The sequence below is a fragment of the Triplophysa rosa genome, linkage group LG24, assembly GCF_024868665.1.
Source record: "Triplophysa rosa linkage group LG24, Trosa_1v2, whole genome shotgun sequence".
In the NCBI taxonomy this organism is placed as follows: Eukaryota; Metazoa; Chordata; class Actinopteri; order Cypriniformes; family Nemacheilidae; genus Triplophysa; species Triplophysa rosa.
Genome location: NC_079913.1, coordinates 11,283,400 through 11,307,901, shown reverse-complemented (window position 1 = coordinate 11,307,901; position 24,502 = coordinate 11,283,400). Strand labels below are relative to the sequence as shown.

General features: G+C 39.5%; 3 protein-coding genes across 5 annotated transcripts; all 3 read right to left on the bottom strand.

Annotated features, from left to right (window-relative positions):
- Positions 1 to 464: 464 nt before the first annotated feature.
- On the bottom strand, positions 465 to 6,294 carry mdm2 (MDM2 proto-oncogene). 3 transcript variants are annotated; one of them, XM_057324862.1, is made up of 11 exons: positions 6,242 to 6,294; positions 4,826 to 4,901; positions 4,660 to 4,734; positions 3,864 to 3,997; positions 3,260 to 3,309; positions 3,095 to 3,153; positions 2,873 to 2,942; positions 1,813 to 1,973; positions 1,551 to 1,700; positions 1,398 to 1,466; positions 465 to 1,208 (listed from the first exon to the last, which is right to left on the bottom strand). In XM_057324862.1, the coding sequence occupies exons 2-11, from the start codon at positions 4,883 to 4,885 to the stop codon at positions 708 to 710; spliced, it is 1,329 nt and encodes a 442-aa protein (XP_057180845.1). In that variant the 5' UTR covers positions 4,886 to 4,901; positions 6,242 to 6,294; the 3' UTR covers positions 465 to 707. The 3 variants fall into 3 exon arrangements, with proteins under 3 accessions (XP_057180845.1, XP_057180847.1, XP_057180846.1); XM_057324864.1 differs by having other exon boundaries at positions 1,813 to 1,970; XM_057324863.1 differs by lacking the exon at positions 6,242 to 6,294 and adding an exon at positions 4,974 to 6,212.
- Positions 6,295 to 7,606: 1,312 nt separating this feature from the next.
- slc35e3 (solute carrier family 35 member E3) lies at positions 7,607 to 11,593 on the bottom strand. Its single transcript, XM_057324370.1, has 5 exons — positions 10,956 to 11,593; positions 10,474 to 10,584; positions 9,999 to 10,157; positions 9,363 to 9,445; positions 7,607 to 8,545 (listed from the first exon to the last, which is right to left on the bottom strand). The coding sequence occupies exons 1-5, from the start codon at positions 11,442 to 11,444 to the stop codon at positions 8,359 to 8,361; spliced, it is 1,029 nt and encodes a 342-aa protein (XP_057180353.1). The 5' UTR covers positions 11,445 to 11,593; the 3' UTR covers positions 7,607 to 8,358.
- Positions 11,594 to 17,170: 5,577 nt separating this feature from the next.
- Positions 17,171 to 24,067, bottom strand: nup107 (nucleoporin 107). The gene is made up of 26 exons (XM_057324818.1): positions 23,935 to 24,067; positions 22,961 to 23,046; positions 22,521 to 22,613; positions 22,331 to 22,440; positions 22,102 to 22,228; positions 21,916 to 22,019; positions 21,648 to 21,775; positions 21,484 to 21,532; positions 21,311 to 21,382; positions 21,146 to 21,234; positions 20,854 to 21,046; positions 20,523 to 20,613; positions 20,344 to 20,423; positions 20,179 to 20,238; positions 19,955 to 20,100; positions 19,813 to 19,861; positions 19,656 to 19,725; positions 19,461 to 19,576; positions 19,126 to 19,315; positions 18,800 to 18,912; positions 18,597 to 18,699; positions 18,352 to 18,512; positions 18,120 to 18,245; positions 17,910 to 18,023; positions 17,643 to 17,810; positions 17,171 to 17,382 (listed from the first exon to the last, which is right to left on the bottom strand). The coding sequence occupies exons 1-26, from the start codon at positions 23,940 to 23,942 to the stop codon at positions 17,275 to 17,277; spliced, it is 2,754 nt and encodes a 917-aa protein (XP_057180801.1). The 5' UTR covers positions 23,943 to 24,067; the 3' UTR covers positions 17,171 to 17,274.
- Positions 24,068 to 24,502: the final 435 nt, after the last annotated feature.

The following is a 24,502-nucleotide window of genomic DNA, read 5'->3' as shown; positions in this document are numbered from 1 at the left end:
GTGAAAGAACCAGGGGATTTTCCTGAACGACTCTGCTTAATGCTATTGCAGGTTTAAACACAGCAAGACCGACCTACCACAGTTATATTTCCTAATCAAACAAGAAAAACAAAATACTGCACTAAGCGCACTAGCAGTGATCCTCCCAAGATGGCGCAACATTCAACACTGCGTGATGTAGCTTCACGTTGAATGTTGATGTTGAAGCATCAGCTGGCCGATTTCTGTTTGCCAGAACACCTGTTTTCTAAAAAGCGTGAATAATCGTACTGTGTCCCCGCCAACAACAGGTTTGAACTTCTGCCTGATGTCTTCAGTGATGTCTAATTTCTGCATTATCTTGCATGGTTTGAGCCACATAATGTTTATGTTGTTGCCGCTGAAAAGTCTATACAACAGGTTATATGAGTTTAGATTTGGTCAGTAGCACACACACACTGTAGAGCCCTGCCTATATGACAAAACGGTGTCAAAATAATTATTTATTAGGCCTCAAAGAAAACAAATTTACAGGGAAAACAAATTTACCAAGGTGTCAAGCTATATATGTGAATTCTTTACCCAGTGAGGGTGAAACCCCTCGCTTGTCATATAATTATAAATTAAACTCTTTGATTAACAAGATAAACATTACAATTACCTCACGATGCAAAGAATTTATATAGAACTTAAATACACTTTAATGTGTGGTGAGGTATATCTAAGACTCAGCTCACGAATGTCAACACAACTGACTGGATCGGCTCTCGGCACACCGGACACAGCTTGTTGCGATTTTTTAATTTTTTGGCACATGTGTAGCATGCCATGAGGTGTCCAGTCCTTCCGTGGACTATGCAGCCATTCTTAGGGCGACTCTGACAGATGACGCAGGGTTCTAGGAAAGTGGAGGGCAGGCATGCATCCAGGCTGTTAAAACGCTCCAGCTCAGGGGTTTCTTCCTGGCTGCAGCCTCCTGTAGAGGTAGAGGGCTGTGATGAAGTGGGTTGAGAATCAGTCATGGAGCCACAGGCAGGAGGAGCTTCGTCTTTGGCCACGGTGGAAGAATGCGAGCACTTGCCATCGGGCATGTCCACCCCTTCGTCTGTTTCTGAGAGAGGGCTGGAGGGTTTTGAGGGAAGCCAGCCGGGTCGGACCTTCCAGCAGCTTTTGCAGTGTCGAGGAAGAGGAGGGTTGAGGTTGCCACATTTAGCACACTTCCAGTAGTCCTGTGTAAACACATAATTACATTAGATAACGACTCCCACAAGTCTTAAAGGTACAGTAGCAAAAGCTACCTATAAAATTCTATGGGTCAGACAGGGTTATGAAAATGTTTTTTTAGTAAATGAAATGTTTTAGGAGAGGGCAAGGTAGAATAAGCCACCACTGTAACAAAAAAGCATTATGCTACATACTGCCTCAGTTATCTCAGTATCCTCATCAAACGAATCTTCATTCTCTGCGAAGATTGTGACTTCATACACCTAAACATAAAAAGAGATTTTTGTGAGTTTGTGGTCTTGAATTAAGCTTGATTTCAATATAGCAGGATGAGTTCGATTTGAAACCTCATCGTCTCCTGGTACTGAATCCTCATCCTTCTCACTGTAGTCATCAGAGTCAATGGACTCCACTTCAAACTCCACGCTAAAGTTATCAGAATCAGAGTCTGAATCTTCACTCCCATCACTGTCATCACTGTGAGAGATACCTACATCCTGTAGAACAAACAAAATATCAGTCAAAAAAACTGCCGTACGATAGTACTAACAAGATACAGGAAAAGTTGTCAAATAAAGTTTGAACTGCATGTTTACAGATGTTACTCACAGTGTTGCTGTGTGTCTCTGAAGACTCGCTGTTCCCCCTCTCTCTGCGCAGACCGCCGATCACGCACCATGACAGGCTTTCATCAAACGTCAGTGAGATGCTGTCTGACTTGTGCCTCTTCCTGCGTTCTCTGGGCTCATCTTCTACGGAGGAAGCCTCTGCTGAAAACATACAAACATATTGAGCTCAGCGCTATGCTTTGCTGTTGTTACTGATAACGCTATTACACATTAAAGAACGCAGTAAAACCCTGCTCTCCAATCTGTTTCTCACAGTGTAAGAAATGAAACATTAGTGTGAATGAGTTCATTTCCTGATGTTTCCTAATTACGTGCACTCAACTATGGAGACTTATGGGCCAAGCAGGAGTAATGCTCAGAGCAATAACCCCATTTAAATGGGTCACCTAGCGCTGCCTGCTCAACAAACTGCCTTTGTAAGTATTCTGAGGCTTTAAAACGGGCCATTGAAAAGCTGCAGTCATCTGAGCGCATTCTGCACGGCCTCCAGATCTCAGTGTCCTTTTGAGTTTGAGTGAACAATGACAGACAGTCATCATGATGCCACATGTTTACCCACATACAGTTCGACTCAAACCTGTATGTTAACTTTCCACACATACACACTGGTGTTATAGAGATCACATGTTTTGTTACCATCACTGAACACAAGTAGGGCAGTTCATTACTTAAACTGGCATGTAACAGGATATTAATGCAACATACAAAAATCAAATTAGACTTGTTGCTTTTAGTTTGTCTGTTAGCTTTAACACTAATTATAAAATTGAGAAAATTATAAAGTTGACAACATAAATTTTAATCAGTTATATCTTATCAGCAAGTAGCAAATCATGGGTCATGGTAATAAACTAAATACAACTGACTAGTAAAAAAAAAAAAATACAAGAAAAACACTTCAGAACATTAGACTCTTTTCAAAAACATTTATTCAGAGACGAACACTACCACAATTCCCTAGCCTCATCTGACGCAGTTGATCAAGTGTAATTCATAGACACTCGAGAGGACACAGGTGGTGTGCGTGTATGTGTGCTCACCTGGATCACTGCTCCTCCTCCTCCTGCGCTGCTGTTGTGAGGTAGATGAACGAGACTCTGGATCTGTGTCCTGGAACATCAGGATACAGACAGTCAGGTTTCAATCACACTTTAATGTCAAACACAGAGTGAGCTAGCTAAAACCCATTCAACCAGGGTAACTCTGTGGAATGGGTAAATACTCTGTGGCTTTGAGCGAGTTTTGAGAAAAAGAGCATTTACCCCAGGCCCTCGGTCGGGTTCACTTCGACTCCTAGGTTCTGAGAAGCTAGACTGAATCTCTGTGAAAGAACAAAGAAAAACACAGTTAAAAATAATGACATATATAAGAACATTCATATAAGTGTAACTCAATATTGCTCCATAGAGATTTAAGGTCTATAGTACCTGGGTTCTTCACTGTCACAAGGTTTCTGCTGATCATTGCAAAGAGAGCACTGAAAAGTAAAGCAAGGTCAAATTAATTCCAGGCTAATTACATTTTCACCTAGATTATTTTGTTTTCAGGTAAAACAATGAAAAATAAATTTCAAATAATAAATAAATAAACGCAGCAAAATGTATACATGAAGCCACACAAGCATACTGAATGCAAAATGTTTCACAAAAAAAATTGGGGATTAGCATAAAAAAGGAATTCCAAAAATAACCAGAGCAGTAAACAATAAAAAAGCATGCTTCTGATAAAAAGCTCAAGCACCTTTTGTTTACTGTTTACACTTGATGTTTTATCATCTAACACAATGACATACATTTTTAAGCTTGACCTGAATGTCTCAACACTTTTGAAGCAACTGTGCATATAAAAACAGATGACGGCACATTTGTTCAGAGCTGAAAGATGGTTGAAAGTCTGAAAAAGCAACCACCTGTTGCTCTACAACCCCACCCTGAAATCTCAGGGGGCTTTAGTAGTACAGCTGTTTCTACAATCCCCTATGCTCCTGCCGTATGATGTAAAGAATATGTTAGACCTTGCATGAATACGCACCGGGGCTCTTTGACCGAGAAGCTTTTCACCCCCAGGACAGCACCAAGAGCATCCTCTCCACAGTGAACTATGTGCTGCTGCTGCTTGTCAAACAACTCTTTGCTCATGATGTACTTTCCCAAATAAAACATAACCTAAACATGCATAAAAGAAATAAACAGCTGTTCAGAGATCCAATGGTTAAACTATAAAATAATTCCTGCTGCAAGGATGTGTAACATCAGGGTCCTATTCAAATAGCACATTGATGAGTAATACATTCCTGTTAGTCAGACATAACCACAAATTCCACAATGACAAAGTGACTCATTTAATCACACTTCCGTTCAAAGTATTTTGTAATGTTTTAATCATGAAAAACAAAATAACACATATTATCGCAAACTATGAAGACAACGTTGTGGACGGTTGCCAGGGGGCAATGGTTTGGTCAAATGGTAACCATAAAGCATGCCGTAGTGTAATAGTGCTGCTCGCCGGTGTGCATAAGCGATAGTACATTAATAAAAATTATTTTAAACATAGAACAAGCCATGAAACTGGAGACAGATACGATGTAGCCAGAGCCAGTCAAATGCCATTGTCCTATGACTATGACGTGTCATTTGTCGTAAGTAATTACACGAAAAATGATATACACAAAACCAACAAGAATCAAAAATATTTCAAGAGAAATGAAGGACACTGCTAGCATATACTTCATAGTGAACTAAAAGCAGTCCCAGCTCACAAAACGTAATATAAAATCAACTTCAAATTTGTTATGGTTATCGATACTGTAGATTTATTCCCTCACCTCCTTCATGGTGAAAACGTCCTTGTCTGCACCGGCGTCCTCTAACAGGCTTTTCAATTGCACTTTAGGTCTCACCTGAGGAAGTTGACGTGAATAAAACTCAATATCGGTTCAAACATGCATTTAAGTGCAGGTATTTTAGAAAACCTAAGAAAAGTGAAATTACCAGTTTTTCATTGTCAACCTTGTTGATCTGAGAACTGCTTAAACAACTTTCTGTTGCCATATTGCTAAAAATATACCTGTGAAAACAAACGGTGAGAATTCAGAAACAGACATAAAACTTAAGCATTTCAGTACGCAAGCAACATTACCTGTGCAAATAGAGGTAAATTGGCTATTCTAGTCCTTCATAAATACTCTGTAGCTGTACATAAAGTGCTCGAGCTCGGGGTAAGTGAGGAGTGGGAGACGGTTGAGAGCCGGTCTATAGTTTAAATAGACTCTGTGAGACATGTCGGGGCTAGAATCCACAGCCGCGATCGTCTTGTCCTGGGCGGGTACGGGCATGACAAGTCAAAGCATGACTGGCTTCAGACGCCCTAGTGGTGGATGAGGTTCCGTCTCTTCGCGAACATGCCCGGACTTGCCCCGTCTCACTACAACCGCCCCAGTTGCTAGCTAAGCACGTGGATTTCGGGCTTATCAGCCCAGTAACAGGTGAAATAACGGAGTGTTTGGACCAAAGCGATGACGCGCGTGGATTATTATCGGCCAAACCACATAAATCAAAACTAAAAAGAGCAAAAGTGCAAGTCATCATTACAAATACTACGGATGGATGTGCTTCATGTGAAAGTCTCTGGACTACGGCTGTTTATTTTGATATTTACAAACTAACCCGCTCGGCAAACAGTACACACACAAATAAAATGTATTTCTCTCAAGACAGATGTACTTCAAAACTCATCTCTTATCCATGGGAATACTTTTATTCAAAATAGCTTCGTATAACTTAGATCAAGAAATGCCATTTCCCCCAGAGGTAACTTGACATGCAAATGTTGATCGACGTGTTACGTTAAATATCGCTGTGTTACGTGTGATGGTATTGTTTGCCTGAACTTGATCGTCTGGAAGCACGCAAATCTTAAAGAATCTTGGATACTAAATGTTTCAAAACGTCAAAAACAGTAAGAATGACTTATAACAACAAAACAATGTAAGCTGTACACTGTATTTTGTATGTTTACACAATTAATAAAACGGGTATACGTACATGCATTTATTCAGTCACTTATTTACAGCTTTAAAACGAAAGCTTTGTTTACAAATGTGAACTATGACAAATGTGGGCAACACGTAAACCTCTACCAGTCACACGCCGCGCTCGCGCCCGCTCCTATGTGACTTCTCCTGTTATGACCGCTCAGGAAACCCCGAGGCTTCAGTAGGCCCGCGCGCAAAGCTAAATTGTAGGGACAATAACAGGCGACTAAACGGTTATTTGATGTGTCCGACGACGTTACAATACCGTGTTGTACAGATTGTCGATGTTTTTGTATAACATTCTGCTTAAAAATATAATTAAGATATAAAAAAGTGGAAAATAGTCAAACTGAAAGCGTTAGTAGCGTCTTACCTGCATGTGACCGTTGGGTGGCGGGAGCGCGTACTCCCTCTACTGGCGCTAGTATGTTATTTGAAAAGTTCAAGCACGTGCTTTTGAGCGCGCAATGTAAACAATACACAGTACAGAGAGGTGATGCGGCGTGGCGTTTATTGTTACGTATACGTTTAGCAATTTTCTGCTAGTTGATTTTGCCAATAAAAGTAAGGAATACATTTGTTTGACTATTGTATTATGTTTTGTTTTGTTTTAACAATAATTTGGTTAAAATATTATGTATTATCTTTATTCGGAATTATGTTTATATGGTTTAACATAAAAGGAAAATTCCTTCAGTGCCGCCTAAAACAACGAAAGGAGACTTCATAAAGTTGTTTGAGAGAATATTTAGAAAAAAAGGCTACTTTAAGATTACTTAAACGTTGGTTTGAAAAATTGGTTTAAAATAGTATTGTTGAAAATAGTAACAATAATGAATGTGTACATCCAAACTTGCTGAAATTGTAATACATTTTATGTAGCAATTGTTGGTCACTAATCGCATTATAATATTAAGTGCCTTTGTTGATCAAGAGCACAACTTAAAGGAATCTTTTGTTGATTAATGATCATTTTGTTGAACCTAAAAGAAGTTTCATTAGATTATTTCAGTAATGATAATGCCCTGATCGTCTGTTTGTGAGCTGATCAGTGCAAAGATACACATGATAGTGTATCAATGCCTAAATACACATCAGATAATGTGCAAATTGAGTATTGTGTTACCATGACATGGCCCTTGTACACTACTCTTTCAGTTGTAGTTATCTACACAACAATTATATATAAGGGAGATTTTGTTTACTGGGTGAAACCCCACACCTCACTCATATTCACTGTTTTACAAAACATGTCCCCTTTGCCTCTGTGGCATGATCTGCTCAGGGACAATGACTCAGAGGTATTTTAGTACAACATGTTCCTTTAAACTCAACATGTTTGGGCTTGCAGGTCCATAATAGTTCCATGGACCACTGAAGTCATTACAGTAAAGCCAGTTATTTAATTAATGAATCTTTGGGTATATACCAGCCCTTAGGATTAAGATTTAAAGAATGTACATCCTTGTCATAAATGCCTATACCTGTAAATAATACAATGTTGTCATAGTCTGTGGCTTCCTGTCGGTTCCCTTTGCTGTCTCTGTGGTTTCCAGTTTTTCCTTTACCATCTTAATTTATTACAAAACCATTGAACCGTTACACTAACACTGGACTAAAAGTATTTTTTGTACTTTTAACAGTTTCTTTTTTGTTCGTTTTTCAGTGCAAAAGCTTTTCAATAATTTCATTTTACTTATTTATTATTATTTTTTCCTTATATAACAAAACGCTGTTCCTTTACTGGAACTACTTGGGCAAAATAACAAAAAGCATTTTGTTTATCACATGATCATTCAAATTCAGCACATTTTGCCACGGTGTGCTAAGTTTAATTTTCACTTGAAAAGCAAAACAAAAGAGGACTTTGGAGTTGAAGTTACGTATTGCAAATGAGAAAAACATGTCAAAAAACGATCCGTCTTGAGTAACAAACGACTGACATACTTTTTACAGATAGTAAATACCCTTGAGCTTTTTAGCCAAGGATGCACTGACCCTTGTAAATGACTAGAGACAATGTAAGATAACATATTTTCCTGTTTAAACTGGTCAAAATAAGAGCCACATGTGTCTACTGTGTTATAACACGATGACATTACAACCATTTGATGTCACTGTGTTTGGTTCTGTGTGGTCCGGAGATAAGAGCTCGCTTTGCTATAAAATGTTTTTATTGTTGTACACAGCATATAAAAAATACATGATTGAATAAAGCTTATAAAATAAAAAAGGAAATGTTCTCGGACATTTAGCGGTTTTCTTGCAAATGGGTTTGTTGCAAGTTGCAATACTTGAAATACAAAGAGTAAAACTGTTTAATATACAGAAAACCCTATGTGGTTCATTGAAACGCTGTTTAAAGTTCTCAGCCTCTATGGCTGTTTTCACTTCATGTTTGGTTAGTCTTTCTCCTTCTTTCCTAGGAGCCATCACTATATATTCCTATACACTATCAGGCACTGAACACAGACTGGCACATCAGATGGCCTATGGCCTTTGTGTAAGCTTGCTTTTGCCCGCATCCTGTTCTGCCAGTTTGAAGTGGGTGTATGCCAGGATGCCAGTAAGGGTGCAGAGGATGCCCAGACCTTGGTTTAAAGACAGAGGGTCCTGGAAGAGGACATACCCACCCAGTAACGTGATGCAGAACTTGAAGTGTCCAAACATGTTATAGCTTTAAAAATGAAGGTTAAGGGAATATCAGAAGTTGTTCTAAAAAAGACGAGTCACTTACAAAATTTGTTATTCATTCTACCACTGACTCTAAACATATATATATACATATGTATAACAACAGTGTATGGGTATTACAACATTAACATGCTTTATGAGGACACTTCCTGTTTCTGTTCTTGAAATTCTTGACATTGGGGGTTACAAAAGTTTTCTAACTTAATATTAAAGTTCATTTCATATTTATTTACAAATACTGTACTGTCAGGTTTTTAAAATGTAGACTTCATAGGATAAGATTTATTCAGGATAATATTCTATTTTGCTATTACCATGTTCATGATAATAGTAAAAAATAATTGGCCCCATTTATTTCTTATACTTCAAAAACAAATCTATTTAAAACTTGATACAATTTGACATATATCTTTTTGATCATCATGTAAAAATGACTTGAGAAAACAAACGTGCTGGATCCAGTTACACACAAGGTAAGGCAAGTGCTCCCTCTACTGGTCAAATTGGTAAAAAATCCTTATTTCTGGAGCTCAATGGGTGTATTCAGAGGCTTGAAATGTTTCCAGTACAACCTAACACTAAAATGAGCCTCTTCTTTTATTATTAACGAAACATGTGTTAACTGTTTCAAAATGTCCTTTAAATAAATATATTAAACCTGACAAGTATTAACAAACATAGCTGTATCAAAGTCACTTTGGAGTGAAGGTTATTACAGATATTAGTCTAAAGGGTGTGCCAATTATAGAAAGAAGGAAATATCCACAGTTGAGATGTTAAAGGAACAGCAGAAAGGATACGTAACCGGTGACGTGTTTCCAATGATCCAATAAATGGACAAATTAACCAGAAAGGCGATAAGTCCAGAAAGAAAGACCATTACCTAAACACAGAGAAAAATATCTGCAATCCTCATATCCATAAGCAAAAACTTCAAATGATCATTTGATTCATTGTTATATTTACACACATTGCAATAAATATTTATATATAATTATCTGCTAGATTAAAATTAAGAACACAGACTTTTGTGATTAAAACTTAGGCTAAATTACTTTTACAGTCTCTTCCTTATATATGGCTTTGGATCGCACTTTAATGTGTGTATATGAGATTTAATCTACATTACACAGGAAAACATATGAACTTTTTCTCTTAAACAAGCTGTACCATCTACAATTAGAGGTTTATTCCAATTTTTAACCCCAAGTATGGGCAATAGTACAGGTAATGCACTTAGCAAACACCATTACAGTAAAGCTTAGTAGTGAACTTGTCGAGATTTATCCAAAAAGGAAACCTTTTTACCAGATAGGCTGTGCTGAAACATAAGCGCCTTTCTGTGACTTTGTGTAAGCAGGAAATTCTTTCGAGTAAGAGTAGGAAAGAGTTTCAGGGAGTGTTCGAGCCATTGAAAGAATGAGAGACTCTCTTACCAGGGCCTGGAATGACCAGGGGCCGAAGACACCACCCTCTCCAGTAAGTGGTTCGAAGAATGGCACAATAACCAGAAGAAACGCAGAAGACATGGGTGCCTGATAATAAAGCAACTGCATAGAGTTCACCTGCAGCTCGTGCTGTTTGGCACCAACCCACTACAACACAAGAGCGAGGGGAATCAAAAATACATTTTAATAAGTACATTATCCAATCAAATGCAGAATAACCTAAATATTTTATTTAATAATAATGCGATTTATGACCAGTTTTCAAATGGACTGTAGGGAGTCAATGGACTGATTTATAAAATGTCTTTATATATAAAAACTATATATTTTTTGTATGATGTTGTTTTTGATTGTTAATTCTTCCAAAGAGTTTCATAGTGTTCTGCAAAATGTTGCATTTTAATGTTTTTTTGGCTATGTTTGAGGGTCCCTGTGTTGACTGTGTAAATAGCAGATCACTTACCACTTGATACAGTGAAGTGACAAAGACCCCTAGTGTGGCAAAGACCATCCCCAGGAGATTAAACTTCACGTCATAATAAGAGTTCAGTATAACTCCTAGAGTGATTGGTACCTGTTTATTAGAAAACAACCACATGTGAAAAAGTGTCAAACTAGAGCAACTCTCACATATTAGTGACTCATAATCTTACAAATACAGATCTACATTCAACCATGACTTGCATCAGCACGTGGATTTAGTGTGAGCATAGTTCATGATGTGCACATGTCATGTGAATGTTACAAAACTAAGTCATGACGTAATATTCAAAATAAACTTTATAATAATAATAATAATAATAATATTAACAAACATTATTACATACATAATATTTAGTTAAAATACATTCAAAACAGAAATGCCAGCAATTTCCATACATTTCAATTAACTTTTGTTCAATAAGCATTGAGGTCCGATACAAAATAAAACAAATCTGCACTTACTAGTGTGAGTTTTATCTTTGTGGAGAACGTCTTTTTGTAGTACATCGTCTGGATGACTATAATCACAGGTGTTGTCATGACTTTGGCCAGCTGATATGTGCCTATAGTGTTGTTCTGCAGAGACAGATTCGTAAATGCAACAAAGCCACAGAAACTCAAAGCCAGCAGGATGATTTTGGAGGGTCTGAGACTCTTGGGAGAAAACATATCCATCTTCTGACACACGAACAGCCCCAGCCATGTCACCACGAAATGAATGAGAGTCAGGGTCATGTTGGGAAAGCCATGGTGCACATAAATCCATTTGTTGATGAAGACTATACATATTGAGGACAGTAAGTTGACCAGCAGTCCCGCAACGATCCGAGTGTTTCCAAACAGATCAGAGAGTCGCTTCGCCATAGCTGACACGATTCTGGCACGCTGTACGTGTTGTGAATAAAAGTAAATGTTGTCAAACCGTTTCAAGCGTCTGATTTGACAGAGCATCCGCAGACCGATAGAATGATCGACCGCTTTCTGGTGTTGACTGTGTGACAGCGGTTTGAAGGGGCTTTCATCTCGGCATTCAATGCTCAAACCTCTGCCGCCGCCAACTGACCGCAAGGCTGTGACGTCATGAAAAGCGACGCTCGCTTGGAGTCGCTCCGCAGAGGTGACACGCAACGCCACGTCACTGCTCCTGCTCGCCATCTGCTGGAAGAAAAATGCATGCAAGGTGCCCGAATTCAACAGGACAGAGATTTTTATTCATGCCGGGAGCAAGATCAAAATAAAGAGTTTATTTGCGAAACAACTAAATACAACCGAGTAATCTGTTTTTGCAAATGAACTTTTCAAATACAGAACAACACTTTTAATAAGAAAACAGGAGGAAGGTTTATATAGCCTAAACTAAAAGTATTTGTTGACATAAAAACATTTAAATGATTTTTTGTGCCTTATAGAAAACTTAGAATGCTCTGTAAAATTGACAGGGTATTATAGGTATTGCTTGTATGTATAAAAAGATAGCCTAAAATAAATAAATGAATACTGAATCTGAGATTTTGTGTTGAGCTTTTTTATAAACCGGCGGGCAACCACGAATACGAGCGTGATTTCACTTGGGGACCAATTTGGCCATCACAGATTCACATTGTATGCAAAACATCATGTATGTAACATGTTAATGAATAAATAGCCTATAACGAATTTACGTATTTCTATCAGATGCATAGCTTAGTGTATTTGGCAGATGCTTTAATTAAAGTTACTTTAAAATAGTGACTAAAAAAGTGCATTGCACCAACAGGGATTTTTACAAATTATTTAAACGTCGATGAACACATCATGCATTCAACTTTAATAGAATCAGAATCAGAAGAGCTACATTGCCAAGTGTGCTTGCACACACAAGGAATTTTCATTGGTGTTGGAAGCTTCTAGTACAGACGTTCAACACAATGACAATACAATAAGATTTACAGTCTAAAAGATTCTAAAATATGCATATATAAAATAAAGACTATTGCACAGAAAATGGGGGATAATAACATATGTGAGACATTGTACAGGGTAGTATATAGTAGAATATACATATTAACAGATTGTATGTACACTTGTGCAAATGGATAATGTAGTAAGTAGAGGTAGTGTTATATACATGTATAAATAAAAATGTAGATATAATAAGGCACTACAGTGCACACTATTGGAGTAGTGGAATATTGCTCTTAAGGAGCAGTTATCTGTTTAGGATGGAGATTGCCTGGGGGAAGAAGCTGCTTCTGTGTCTGGAAGTCCTGGTGTTTGGTGCTCTAAAGCGCCGGCCAGAGGGCAGCAGATCAAAAAGTTTGTGTGCGGGGTGTGTGGAGTCAATGATGATTTTTCTTGCCCTGTTTTTCACTCTGGAATCGTACAGGTTCTGAAGTGTGGGCAGAGGAGCACCAATAATCTTCTCAGCACTACGAACTGTCCGTTGTAGTCTTCGTAGGTCTGATTTGGTGGCCGAGCCATACCAAACAGTAATTGAAGTGCACAGAACAGATTCGATGACCACTGAGTAGAACTGGGTCAGTAGTTCCTGTGGTAGGTTGAACTTCCTCAATTGACGGAGGAAGTATAACCTCTGCTGGGCCTTCTTTACAATGGAGTCTATGTGGGACTCCCACTTCAGGTCCTGAGAGATGGTGGAGCCCAGGAACCTGAATGATTCCACAGTATCCACAGTGCTGTCCAGGATGGTGAGGGGAGGAAGTGATGGAGGGTTCCTTCTGAAATCCACTATCATCTCCACTGTCTTGACTGCATTCAGCTCTAGGTTGTTTTGACTACACCAGGCAGCCAGCTGAGCAACCTCCTTTCTGTAGGCAGATTCATCACCGTCTTGAATAAGGCCAATGACTGTGGTGTCATCTGCAAACTTCAGGAGTTTGACAGAAGGGTCTGTAGAGGTGCATTCGTTTGTGTAGAGTGAATATAGCAGTGGAGAAAGAACACATCCTTGAGGAGCTCCGGTGCTGATGGTACATGTGCTGGATTTAAATTTTCCCAACCTCACTAGCTGCTGCCTGTTCGACAGGATGTTAATAATCCACTGACAGGTAGAGGTTGGCACAGAGAGCTGGGTAAGCTTGGGCAGGAGGAGGTCCGGGATTATGGTGTTGAAGGCCGAGCTGAAGTCCACAAACAGGATCCTGACGTAAGTCCCTGGCCTGTCTAGGTGTTGTAGGATGTAATGCAGTCCCATGTTTACTGCATCGTTCACAGACCTGTTTGCTTGGTAAGCAAACTGGAGGGGATCAAGAAGTGGTCTGGTGATGTCCTTCAGGTGGGCCAGTACAAGTCTCTCAAATGACTTCATGACCACAGATGTTAAAGCAACAGGCCTGTAGTCATTAAGTCCAGATATTTTGGGTTTCTTCTGTACATGGATGATGGTGGAGCGTTTGAATCATGAAGGGACTTCACACTGCTCCAAAGATCTGTTAAAATATTAGTGAAGATGGGCGACAGCTGCTCCGCACAGACTTTCAGGCAGGAGGGTGAGACATTGTCTGGGCCTGGTGCTTTTCTGATCTTTTGTTTGCGGAAAAGCTGGCACACATCCTCTTCGCAGATCTTAAGTGCTGGTTGAGTGTCAAGAGGAGGTGTTAATGGTATAGCAGAGATAGGGTCAGGGCGGGTGTGAAGGGTGAGACTCTGCATTTCAAAACGACAATAGAAGTCGTTCAGGTTGTCAGCCAGTCGTTGATTACCCACAGACCGAGGGGATGATGGCTTGTAGTTGGTAATGTCTTTCAGGCCTTTCCACACTGATGCAGGGTAGAAAAGAAAGAAATAATAAGAAATAGTAATAAGTAATAAGAAAGAAACCCATCACCTCCTACTAATTTTGTATGCGATTTCCCAGTGAAACTAAACAGCAATAATTTAACATTCTGCGGTTGTCATGCAATAACTTGCATAATATAAATATATTTAGCCTATATAAGGGCCTGAGAAGGTGCTGTATGAATTTAACAAGCCATAAAAACAATGTCTTGTATTAATTAACTGAACAATTTGACAACACAAATTATAAAGTGCAGATTTTGAGGAAAAAGAAACACAAAATTGCCATATGCCACACATGGATCACAGAAAGAGCGCACTAAATGATGTAAACGTCCCGTTGTCGTAAACATAAAATGTGTCATCTCGTGCCTAAAATTGCAATAGGACTTTATAGGACTTTAGGACAAAAATGTGTTTCAAATTCATAAAGTAGAATTTATGAAAGATACACATAAAACACATTAAACAGACACAAGCTATTAATGCATATTGCACGTCTTCAAATGTATTTTTAACAATATGTGAATAGATTTACAGATCCAGAAAAGCCTGTAATTTTATTGGCCCCAAAATAGATTGTGGTCACTTAGATACAAACAAAATTTTTAATTTACGTTTTGGCTACATTTACGCATTTAGCAGAGAAAATCTCTCCAGCATTTCCTTTTCGTTTAAGACTTCCAGTGGATTTTATTAGTCTTTAAAAAACGTTACTTCTTTTTATTGTCCATTTATAAAAAAAAGAATTTGCTAAAGCAAAAAAATAAAAGTCGTGCCACTTTTTGAACCTATAGAGCAGTTGACAGTTTATTGGTTTCCATGACAACAAAGATCATAACGAAAAGTTAGCCAGGGTTCCGAGTCTCAAGTTTTTGTCTTAAATTAGACCGATCTAAGGTTTTATGCAACTGACTGAAAATCAAAGTTAGACAATACTGTTGAGGGTAATAGAAACGTTTTTTTTTTTAAGAACAACATAAACGTTATTGTCATCCGAACAACTGAAGAATAAAAAGGCAAAGCTTCAAATTTGTCTTCACACACAAGAAATGCCAAGACACACTCTCAATGGTTGTGATCGATAAGAATCTAAAAACACAAAATAAAGCAATAAGCCCCAAGAAGCAGTGGGTTACAGTGCATTTTATAACAGCTACTTAAGGGCGTTGGCGGAGTGCCTAAAACCCCACTAACGTTAGCTGTTATAAAATGCACTGTGGTATTTTATTACGGCTTAGAACTCGGCTCAGCCAATCAGAATCTAGGACCAGAACTGACCGTTTTATAAATACCATTATGACATCATAGGGAATTACTCACTGAAAAGACGCGGCGAAGGTTGTGAGAGTAGCTACGAGATGGCGGCGTTTTGCTTTTCTCTGGTTCTTGCTCAAACTGAAAATGGGTAAGAGGAAGAGAGCGTACAGCATGTCTTTGGGCCGCTCGAAGCTTTGTGCTGAGCCCGAGACTGAAAAGATGCACTTGGAGGCGAAGGTCGAGCTGCAGCAACGTGCAGAAAGTCATCGTTTCCAGCTCCTGTGCCCAACCTCGGCTGTGATATTGAAGAGCCCATGGATTGGACTGACAGCAGTGGAGCAACACGGATGAGTACCTTGATGTCCACCATCAGCAACTCAAATGCTTCGATGGATTGGACAGACAGCAGTGGACGAACACGACCGAGTACCTTGATGTCCACCATCAACTCAAAAGCTTCATCGTCCAGAGCGATTTTGAGACCACGTAACTTTGTTTACAGGAGCACCGTGATGTCTACCAAGATCAAGTCAAATGGTTCATCGTCCAGAGGGATTTTAAGATGTAGCCTAATTCCCAAGAGCCCGAGAACCTGGTCCATGGATTGAACAGACAGCAGTGGAGGAACACATCGGAGTACCTTGATGTCAACCACCATCCAGTCAAAAAATACCTCATCGTCCAGAGCGCTTTTGAGACCATGTCACATAATTTGCAGGAGCACCTTGATGTCCACTAAGATAAGGTCAAATGCTTCATCGTCCAGTGGGATTTTAAGATGTAGCCTAATTCGCAAGAGCCCGAGAACCTGGCCCATGGATTGAACAGACAGGCTCCATCAACATCAAGTCAAATGCTTCATCGTCCAGAAGACCAAGTGACTTCACTTACAAGAGCCCGGGCAGAGCACCTGGATGTCCACCAACATCAAGTCAAATGCTTCATCGTCCAGAAAGACTTTAGAACCATGTAACTGCATTTATGGAGCTCGAGCCGCTATGTGCCATACCCGAATGTGCGACGCAAATAAGGTGCCTCAGATCCCTTACTGAGAAACTCATGGTACGGCCTGACCTGAAGATACCAGACCTGTGGAAAACAGCCTCTGTCTCTGTACTGGATATTGTGAAGCAGCATGTGAAAAGTTCCCTAAAAAGATTCACCAAATTTGCACCCCCCCTCCCTCCAACTGCATTCAGTCATTAAAAAAATTATACTGTGCATAAAGCATGTCAGTGTTCACAACTTTCCTATCAAGATGTGAAACATAAGACAAAAAGCACAAACACCAGTTACTGTATATTGTCAAGAGTAAAGGCCTGGTATAAATAAATTGCAGTAATACTCGTTTATATATATTAATATACTAATATGGACTAATATATAATATTTATACACAAGTTACTTTATCCTAGTTTATGCATTTCAATTCAAATACTGACCCAGATTTGAGTACCTTGAATTTTCCTCTTGCAAGATGACAAGCAGGGCCACCCATTTCTTAAATGAAAGAGTATATTACCAGCATCTTTTATATGAATATTCTGAAAAACACAAGTTTTCTTTAAAACCCGCAACAGCTGAGGCTGACAGACCGACTTACAGAAACAGGTCAAAAACAGCCTTCCGGTAGCATTAACCAAACCACACATTGTTTCTAAACAACACACATTCTTTATTCAATCACAAAATACAGGTATTCCCCAAATGGGATTGTGGACTACAGACAAAAACAGACACTAGTCTAGGGCTGTATCTCATACCCAAGTGGATCTAGCCCTTTATCCAGCAGGAGCAGTGAGGATTCCCTCATCTTCTGGAGAAACTTCTGCAGCTCCTCTTTAGAGAAAACCTGAAGGACAAAAAGCAAGTTCGGATGCAGGACATCAGTGATCATAAGCCTTAACAACAAAGCTTTTTTCATGTAAAAACTAAAACGTAATTTAACAGGCTCTTCCTGTCTAAGTGGGTGGTTTTAGCTAAATGATGCCGCAAAAGGCATCAGATGAGATGCTTTCACTTTGACCATTTAGAAAAACAATCAAAAAAGATCAAACCAACAGCTTATGAAGAGAGACAATGTTAAACCAATAAAGAATTTTCAAGTCAGACCTCGTATAGTTTGTGTTGGTCAGATGCTATGATGTCAGCAAGACGCAGACTCTCCTGGTGGCGGTCGGTACGCTGCAGTACGGTTAACAGAACGAAGGACATCATAGGCAGACACAAACGCCGCAGCAGAGTCATCTGATGACCGCGCTCAGAATCTTCCTCTGCGTCCTGCAATAACAAACACACAGATGCGATGAATCCAAAACACTCTCTGTCCAGAGACATCTATCAAACCTGTACTCTAAAGAGAATGCTGAATCAACACACCTCTCTGACGTCCACCATCCAGCCCCCATCTACAAACAGAAGCACGTTATAGATCCTTTCCTTCACATCCTCCGTCAGAGCTCCCAGACGCCCCTGCCAGTTCTCATACTCCATCTGGAGGAAGTGACAAATAGTTCAACACAATGAATCCTGTTACGATACTGAATCATGATGTATCAAACATGAGCTGACATGATACGTGAGCCTTACATTGTACTCTGCCTCTTTCATCTCATGGGCCACCTTCTCTGTAAACTTGGCCTGCGCTGGTGCGGTGGGCTTCACTGGAGGATAATTCATATGCTTGAACCATTCATTAAATGCTTCATGAGCTTCCTGCAAACGAATAAAAAAACACAGATTCACGTTCAGAGAAACCATCATGGTTACACGAAATAGATTCATATTACAGTGAGGGACAAACGAATGTTGCTCATCGTACCAGATAGGCACGAATACAAAGGTGTTCACGAATAGCATTCTCTTCCTCGGCAAGAAGGGCCACGTCCATGCCTTGCTCCTCCCACTGGCGGTAGATCTCGCGCATGGAGTCTTCCGGCACTTTGGCGAAGACCATCTTAGCAGCATCATGCTTCTTAGATGCTATGGAAAAAGAGGAAGATTAGACATAAACAAGACAAGCTACAAACTAGCTTCAAGTAATTTAGCTGCTAAGCACACACACACCTAAAAACTTCCTCATGATGGCATTGCTCTGCTTGAGGGCTTCAGCTCGCTGGGCGGGGTCAAACACCAGCCAATCAATGACATCAATCTTCTGTTGATCCTCCTGTGTGAATATATGAAAAGGTTACAAAACTGATGAAACTTTAACTTGCTCATATAAATGAAATTAAATAGAGACGTGACTGTATGTGTGCGTGTTATACCGCTGTAGTAGCCATGTCTAATGCAGGGGTCAGGTCATGATGGGCAAACTCATCTGTGTCTCTCTCTCTGATGGTCTCTACCACTGTCTTAGTGATTGCCGCCACATCCAAACCTGAACAACAAAACAACATAAACATATTAAATACACACTGTATACTATTATTTCATAAACTGGGGTTTGATCTGAAAACCACGACCAACCCTTCCTAGAAAAGATTTCCGTAAAACTTGATTCTGACTGGACCACTAAACTATATAAATGACATTACATCGTCATGCTAGTTTCATGCCGTGTATCATTATCAAAAATAAAAATCAGTCACACCTGCTTGTGTTGCCAAGTCCAGACAGTGTTTGCGCTGCTCGGTTTCAGTGACTTCCTCCAGGAACTGAGCGTACTGTGACACGGCCAGGTCAGCGGGCAGGTGACTGACGTAGAACGCAATGAGATCCGCCTGCTTCTCTTTCACTAGCAGTGAGATGTAAGCCTTCAGAACATCCACACACACCTCCTCCTAAGAACAAAACATTTAAAAACAATCAATAATACTATAATTTAAAGTTTCTTGAGCGAATGCTCAAGTGCGTGTAATGGCAAAGACAAAACTGGTGCAACACAATCTGTAAACAGCAAACAAACAAAACTGTTTGTACATTTACCTTGAGTTGCATTCCCAAACTGCGATAAAACAACACCAAGTGTGACATGAAGCGCAAAAGATGGGCAGGCAAAGTTGGAGTTCTTGCCAACCAATCACTGAACTCCTCCAGAAGACCTTTAAACACGAATTCATCAGAAATGTAACTTTTTTTAATAAAAAAACTCAAAATGTGCGCAATCAAAATGAAGCTCACCATCAAGGTCTCCAAGAATAACAAACTTTTGAATTACATGATAGTGCTCCTTGGTTGCCTCTACAACCCTCTGTCAAAATAAAACATTTGCAAAAAAAGATTAGAAATGCAACATACCACAATACTTATAGATAAAAGTTTAATTTCCCATCCTCACTTTGGATTCTGTTGCTTGAAGCTCTTCAAAAACTTTCTCCATTGTCCAACTAAACCAAAATGTCACACAGCAGAACACATCAATCATTTAGTGGGAAATAAACACATTATTAACTAACATATGATGTACATTGAAGTCTTACTTGGTCTCGAGGAATTCTCTGGGTAACTCTTCCAGTTCCTCACTGCCCAAACCAGAGGAACAGATCTCCTGCTCCACCAAAGTGTCCACCATCACCCGGAAATATGCCCACACAGTGTCCTCCCACGTCTCACACACGGGTAATAACTGCACGACAAATCGTACGTATTTAACAAAACACATGCAAATGAATAAAAAGAAAAAAGTGAAATGGTTGGATTGTACCTGTTTATGGTTTCCACTAAGTGCTGCATAGATGGCTCGTTCATATATGTTGAACTGCTCCTAAAACCGCAAAAACAAATCAGAATTTTAATCAGAATCCCAAAACAACATTCTAGATTTGAGAAGCCTTGGTTTTATATATTTAAGTCAAATTCAAGTTCTCACCTCTTCTGCCAATCTCCAACAGCACACCTTCCACACACTCCTATGAGGATTCCCCTCCGCCGGCTGCAACTCGGCCCCTCCTGAACACAGAAGGTATAGTGATATTAAAAGCAATAAATCCAGTTCTGTCGGATAACAGTATGAATCTAACTGGTGTATGCAGATGAGCGTGTGTTGACCTCGATTGATGTTGGGGTCGTGGTACAGTTTCCAGCCTTCTAGAGTTGCAGCACGCCAGGCCTGACCACATCGCTTACACAACCTCTGAGCCTACAAACACACACACAATGAGAGAGAAATACAGTGACTTCTTTCAAACTTTAAGGACTCCCAAAATGTTTTCTTCTATGAATATATGAACATAAAATATATCAAACTAAAGAACAGAGCCTCTGCACATTTTATTCTAGAACAATAGAAAAAGCTGAGAAAAGAGTTCATCCAGATTGGATTGAGAATGATTATCAAAACATAGAGCTCTGAGCTCATCATCATCACACACACACCAACCTCATCGGTCATGCCTGCTCGTATGAGTTTAAAGAGGTTTTTCAGCATTCGCGTGTCATCCTCTCTGTCCAGGTCCGCCAGTGGTCTCTTCTGTCTGATGGGAGCGTCAGGATCCAGTTGTGTGACTAAAGGCCTGCTGAAGCCACTGCTGGACTGATTCCTCCTTAACTTCAGCGTGTGGAGCGTGTTCTCCCTACACACAAACACACCTCCATAAAACACTGACTCACCTGCATTATATTAGACTTGGCATCTGTTTATAGATCTCCAGTAACTCAGCATCATCACTTACCAGTACACAGATTTGGCGTAGTACTCGATGTTATCGGAGAAATCTCCCATCTCATCTTTAGCTATACTCTCCAGCCAGTCCACCACAAGCTAGAAGACAAAAAACAGGTGTGAAGTGGCCTTTCTATAGAGAAACACATACATAGGTGAATGCATGACGGTGTACCTGGCTCTGTCGCACCATGCTGTCCTTCTGGAAGAACTGCTCCATTACTGACTTCTCACTTTCACTAGGAGCCTCCACAGAAAACAAAAGGTTCTTACAAGTCGTGCTTTAAGACATGCATCAAAAAATATCAAACCAAGTGGCATCTACGTCCGTCACAGAAAAACACTTACAGTTATGTCCATCATGATATCTTCCTCTAGCACCGTTTGGACTCGGTCTCTTGTGTGAAAAAATTTCAAAAGCTTGTAAGAAGGAAGTTGAACTTCTTTGTGAAGAGTTCATAAATCAGGTCATTGTTTTTGCATGTGTATGTGTGTGTGTGTGTGTGTTGTACCTGTAAAGGGATGTTATGAGTCTCCATGTCACCATCTCTTGCTGCAGTAACCAGGTGATGCTGACCGTCTTGGAGAGTTTCTGCTGGCTGGAGGCCGACCGGAGAACCAGCTTCTGCAACGTACCGACCTACAGTAGTGTGCCAAAGTTTGCAAGATCTTAGGGACAAACTGATACAAAAATTCTTTCTCTCCGAGTGGGTGGTCTCATATTTAATGAAGGTAGCAAAGATTCTGGTAAGAGATGAGGCATATACAAGCCGAGTGTACCTTATCCTGACAGAGTGCCTCGTATTCCTCTAGCAGATCAAACACAGCTGTGGATGCATGATGCAGATACGACTGCTGGAAATCTGGGAACAAACTCAGAGTGGCTGACAGGAAAGAAATACATGGATGTTAGAAGAAACGTAAAGAAAATCAAAAAATGTGAGATGAGCGGAAATGTTTATTCACCAGCTTCTCCTCGATCATCTTCCTTCAGCATGAGAGCGCTCATGGAGGCATCATCAGTGAAGCTGATTTCCATCCCAGACAGAGGTGAAGGGTAAACACTGTTTGTCCAATCACTGTCATCCAAGTTCTAGTGTTTAAACAGTGACATCAGTGATAGCATTGGTTTAATTTATGAAACCTCTCACATGGTTAAAGGTTTCTATTTTTTCGATGAAGCCTGAACACTCACCACGCTCAGATTGCCTTTGGTACGGGGTGTGTTCATAAAGCGAGGTGTTCTGCTTCCTGACCCAAGGATTGCGGACACATCTGGGTTCCTCAGGGAACTTCTGGGGGTAACTGTGCATGACAAAGACAAGAGTAAACACCTGCACATCAACACTCTATAATGCAGATTAGAACATATACTCTGAACTCACATGTTTGTTTGAGCAGTGATCCAGGTGTCTGGTGGAGCAGTGGTCTGGCTGGGGTTGTGCTCGTCCCAGGACTGCCATCCTGTGCCAGAGGGACTGAGCAGGCAGTTAAGAAACACCACAAAATGACCCTTCTCTTATTATTCAATTATGAAATAAACATTGGATGAATGAATGAATGGATTTATTGCTTTAATACCTCATTATACACCTTAAAATTAAATTAAACTAATAAGAAAGTATATTTTGCATATTAAAAAAGGAAGTATCTTTAGCACTGTGACATTATTTTCATTACAATAACACAGATTTCCACTATATTTTATTGTAAATAATGTTTTTGATTCATTCTGCCGGTTCTGTGCTTAGGTATATTTCTGTAGCATTCTGAAGTTTAACAATTTCGTGTATTTTCTGTATTATAAACTTCTTGGTAAGGATACATGCTACTTTTTTGTTTGAACTTTTTCTGCGGGCTGCCCGTGTCACTTCAGTGTCCCGAACCACCGGACTCAACCAGGTCTGATTCCTGCACACACAAAAAGCTCATAATAAAAATACAGTTAACAAAAGTAACAGATTCTGCCTTAACCCATATACTTTACGGACTGAAACTACATCGCACCTAAAACAAATAACACAAAAACAAATAAGTCTTACAATTTTACAAAACAATCGAGCGTTCTTAATTCTGACTGAGAGAAATACACCTTACTAACACTAATTATTTGTAATAATTTGCTCATAATAAACAATATATTCTTTAAATACATGACTGGATGTTAAAGTGATAGTTCACCCAAAAATGAAAATTTTGTCATTTCCTCACCCTCAGTTTGTTCCAAAGTCCAAAACCTGTATACATTTCTTTGTTCTGCTAAACACAAAGGAATATGTTTGGAAGAATGTCAGTAACCAAACAGTTCTCATCCCCAATGTACTGCCACAGCAGGGAAAATAAATACTATGGGAGTCAATGGGGGATGAGATCTGTTTGGTTACTGACATTCTTACAAATATCTTCCTTTGTGTTTAGCAGAACAAAGAAATGTATACAGGTTTGGAACAATTTGAGGGCGAGTAAATGATGACAGAATTTTAAATTTGGGGTGAAGTATCCTTTTGAGGTAACAATACGAGTCAGTTACATCAGACGACAAACTATAGTAGTCATTTGTTACATTGTACTTACAATAAAGATCACAGAATAAGTAGGTTTCTATATAACGTGATTTTGGACACATTATTATAATATTCCTAACGTTACTCTCTATGTGCCAAACTGAAATAGGGAACCGTATGTTTACAATGATGTCCAAAACGTCAATTCAATTCACATTCAGGACAAAACATAACAGCTACACATATTACAATAACATTCGTAAACAATTTATTTGAATAAAAGTGTGATATTTACCAGGCCATAATGTATGTAAAATTACAGCTAGCAACGCTAGCACGAGAGATTTTGCGCCTTCACTTCTGTTGGTTCTTCGGCTGCGCCGTGCGGAATCGGATCATTGTATAATCAGTGGTTGCCCCCACTGGTTCGGAGAAACATTGCACACACTCAATCCCAGTCAATTTACTGCCACCTACAGACCATAAAGACGAATGACAAACACAGAAATGTGTCCTAAAACAACATTCTGTGCAGTTTTATGCAATCTTTCAAGCAATGTGATGATTGTGTTATTTGGACAATATTTTAGTTTGCTCCGAATATATTATATTGCACGAAAATCGACCTCTATAAGATTTAGCATATATATATATATAAACAGTGGGCAGATCCTTAATTAATTTTAACATTAACTATATGATGGTTTCCTTATTTAATTCATTGAAATGGCATGCATCTCGTACAATTGACCGTTCTGTGTGGAGTTTGGATCTGCCCGGCTTGAACCTCTCCGAGGAGAAAGCTCAAACCTGACAGAAAGTTATCCTATAACTTACCTGACAAAAATACAAATAGTGACGCA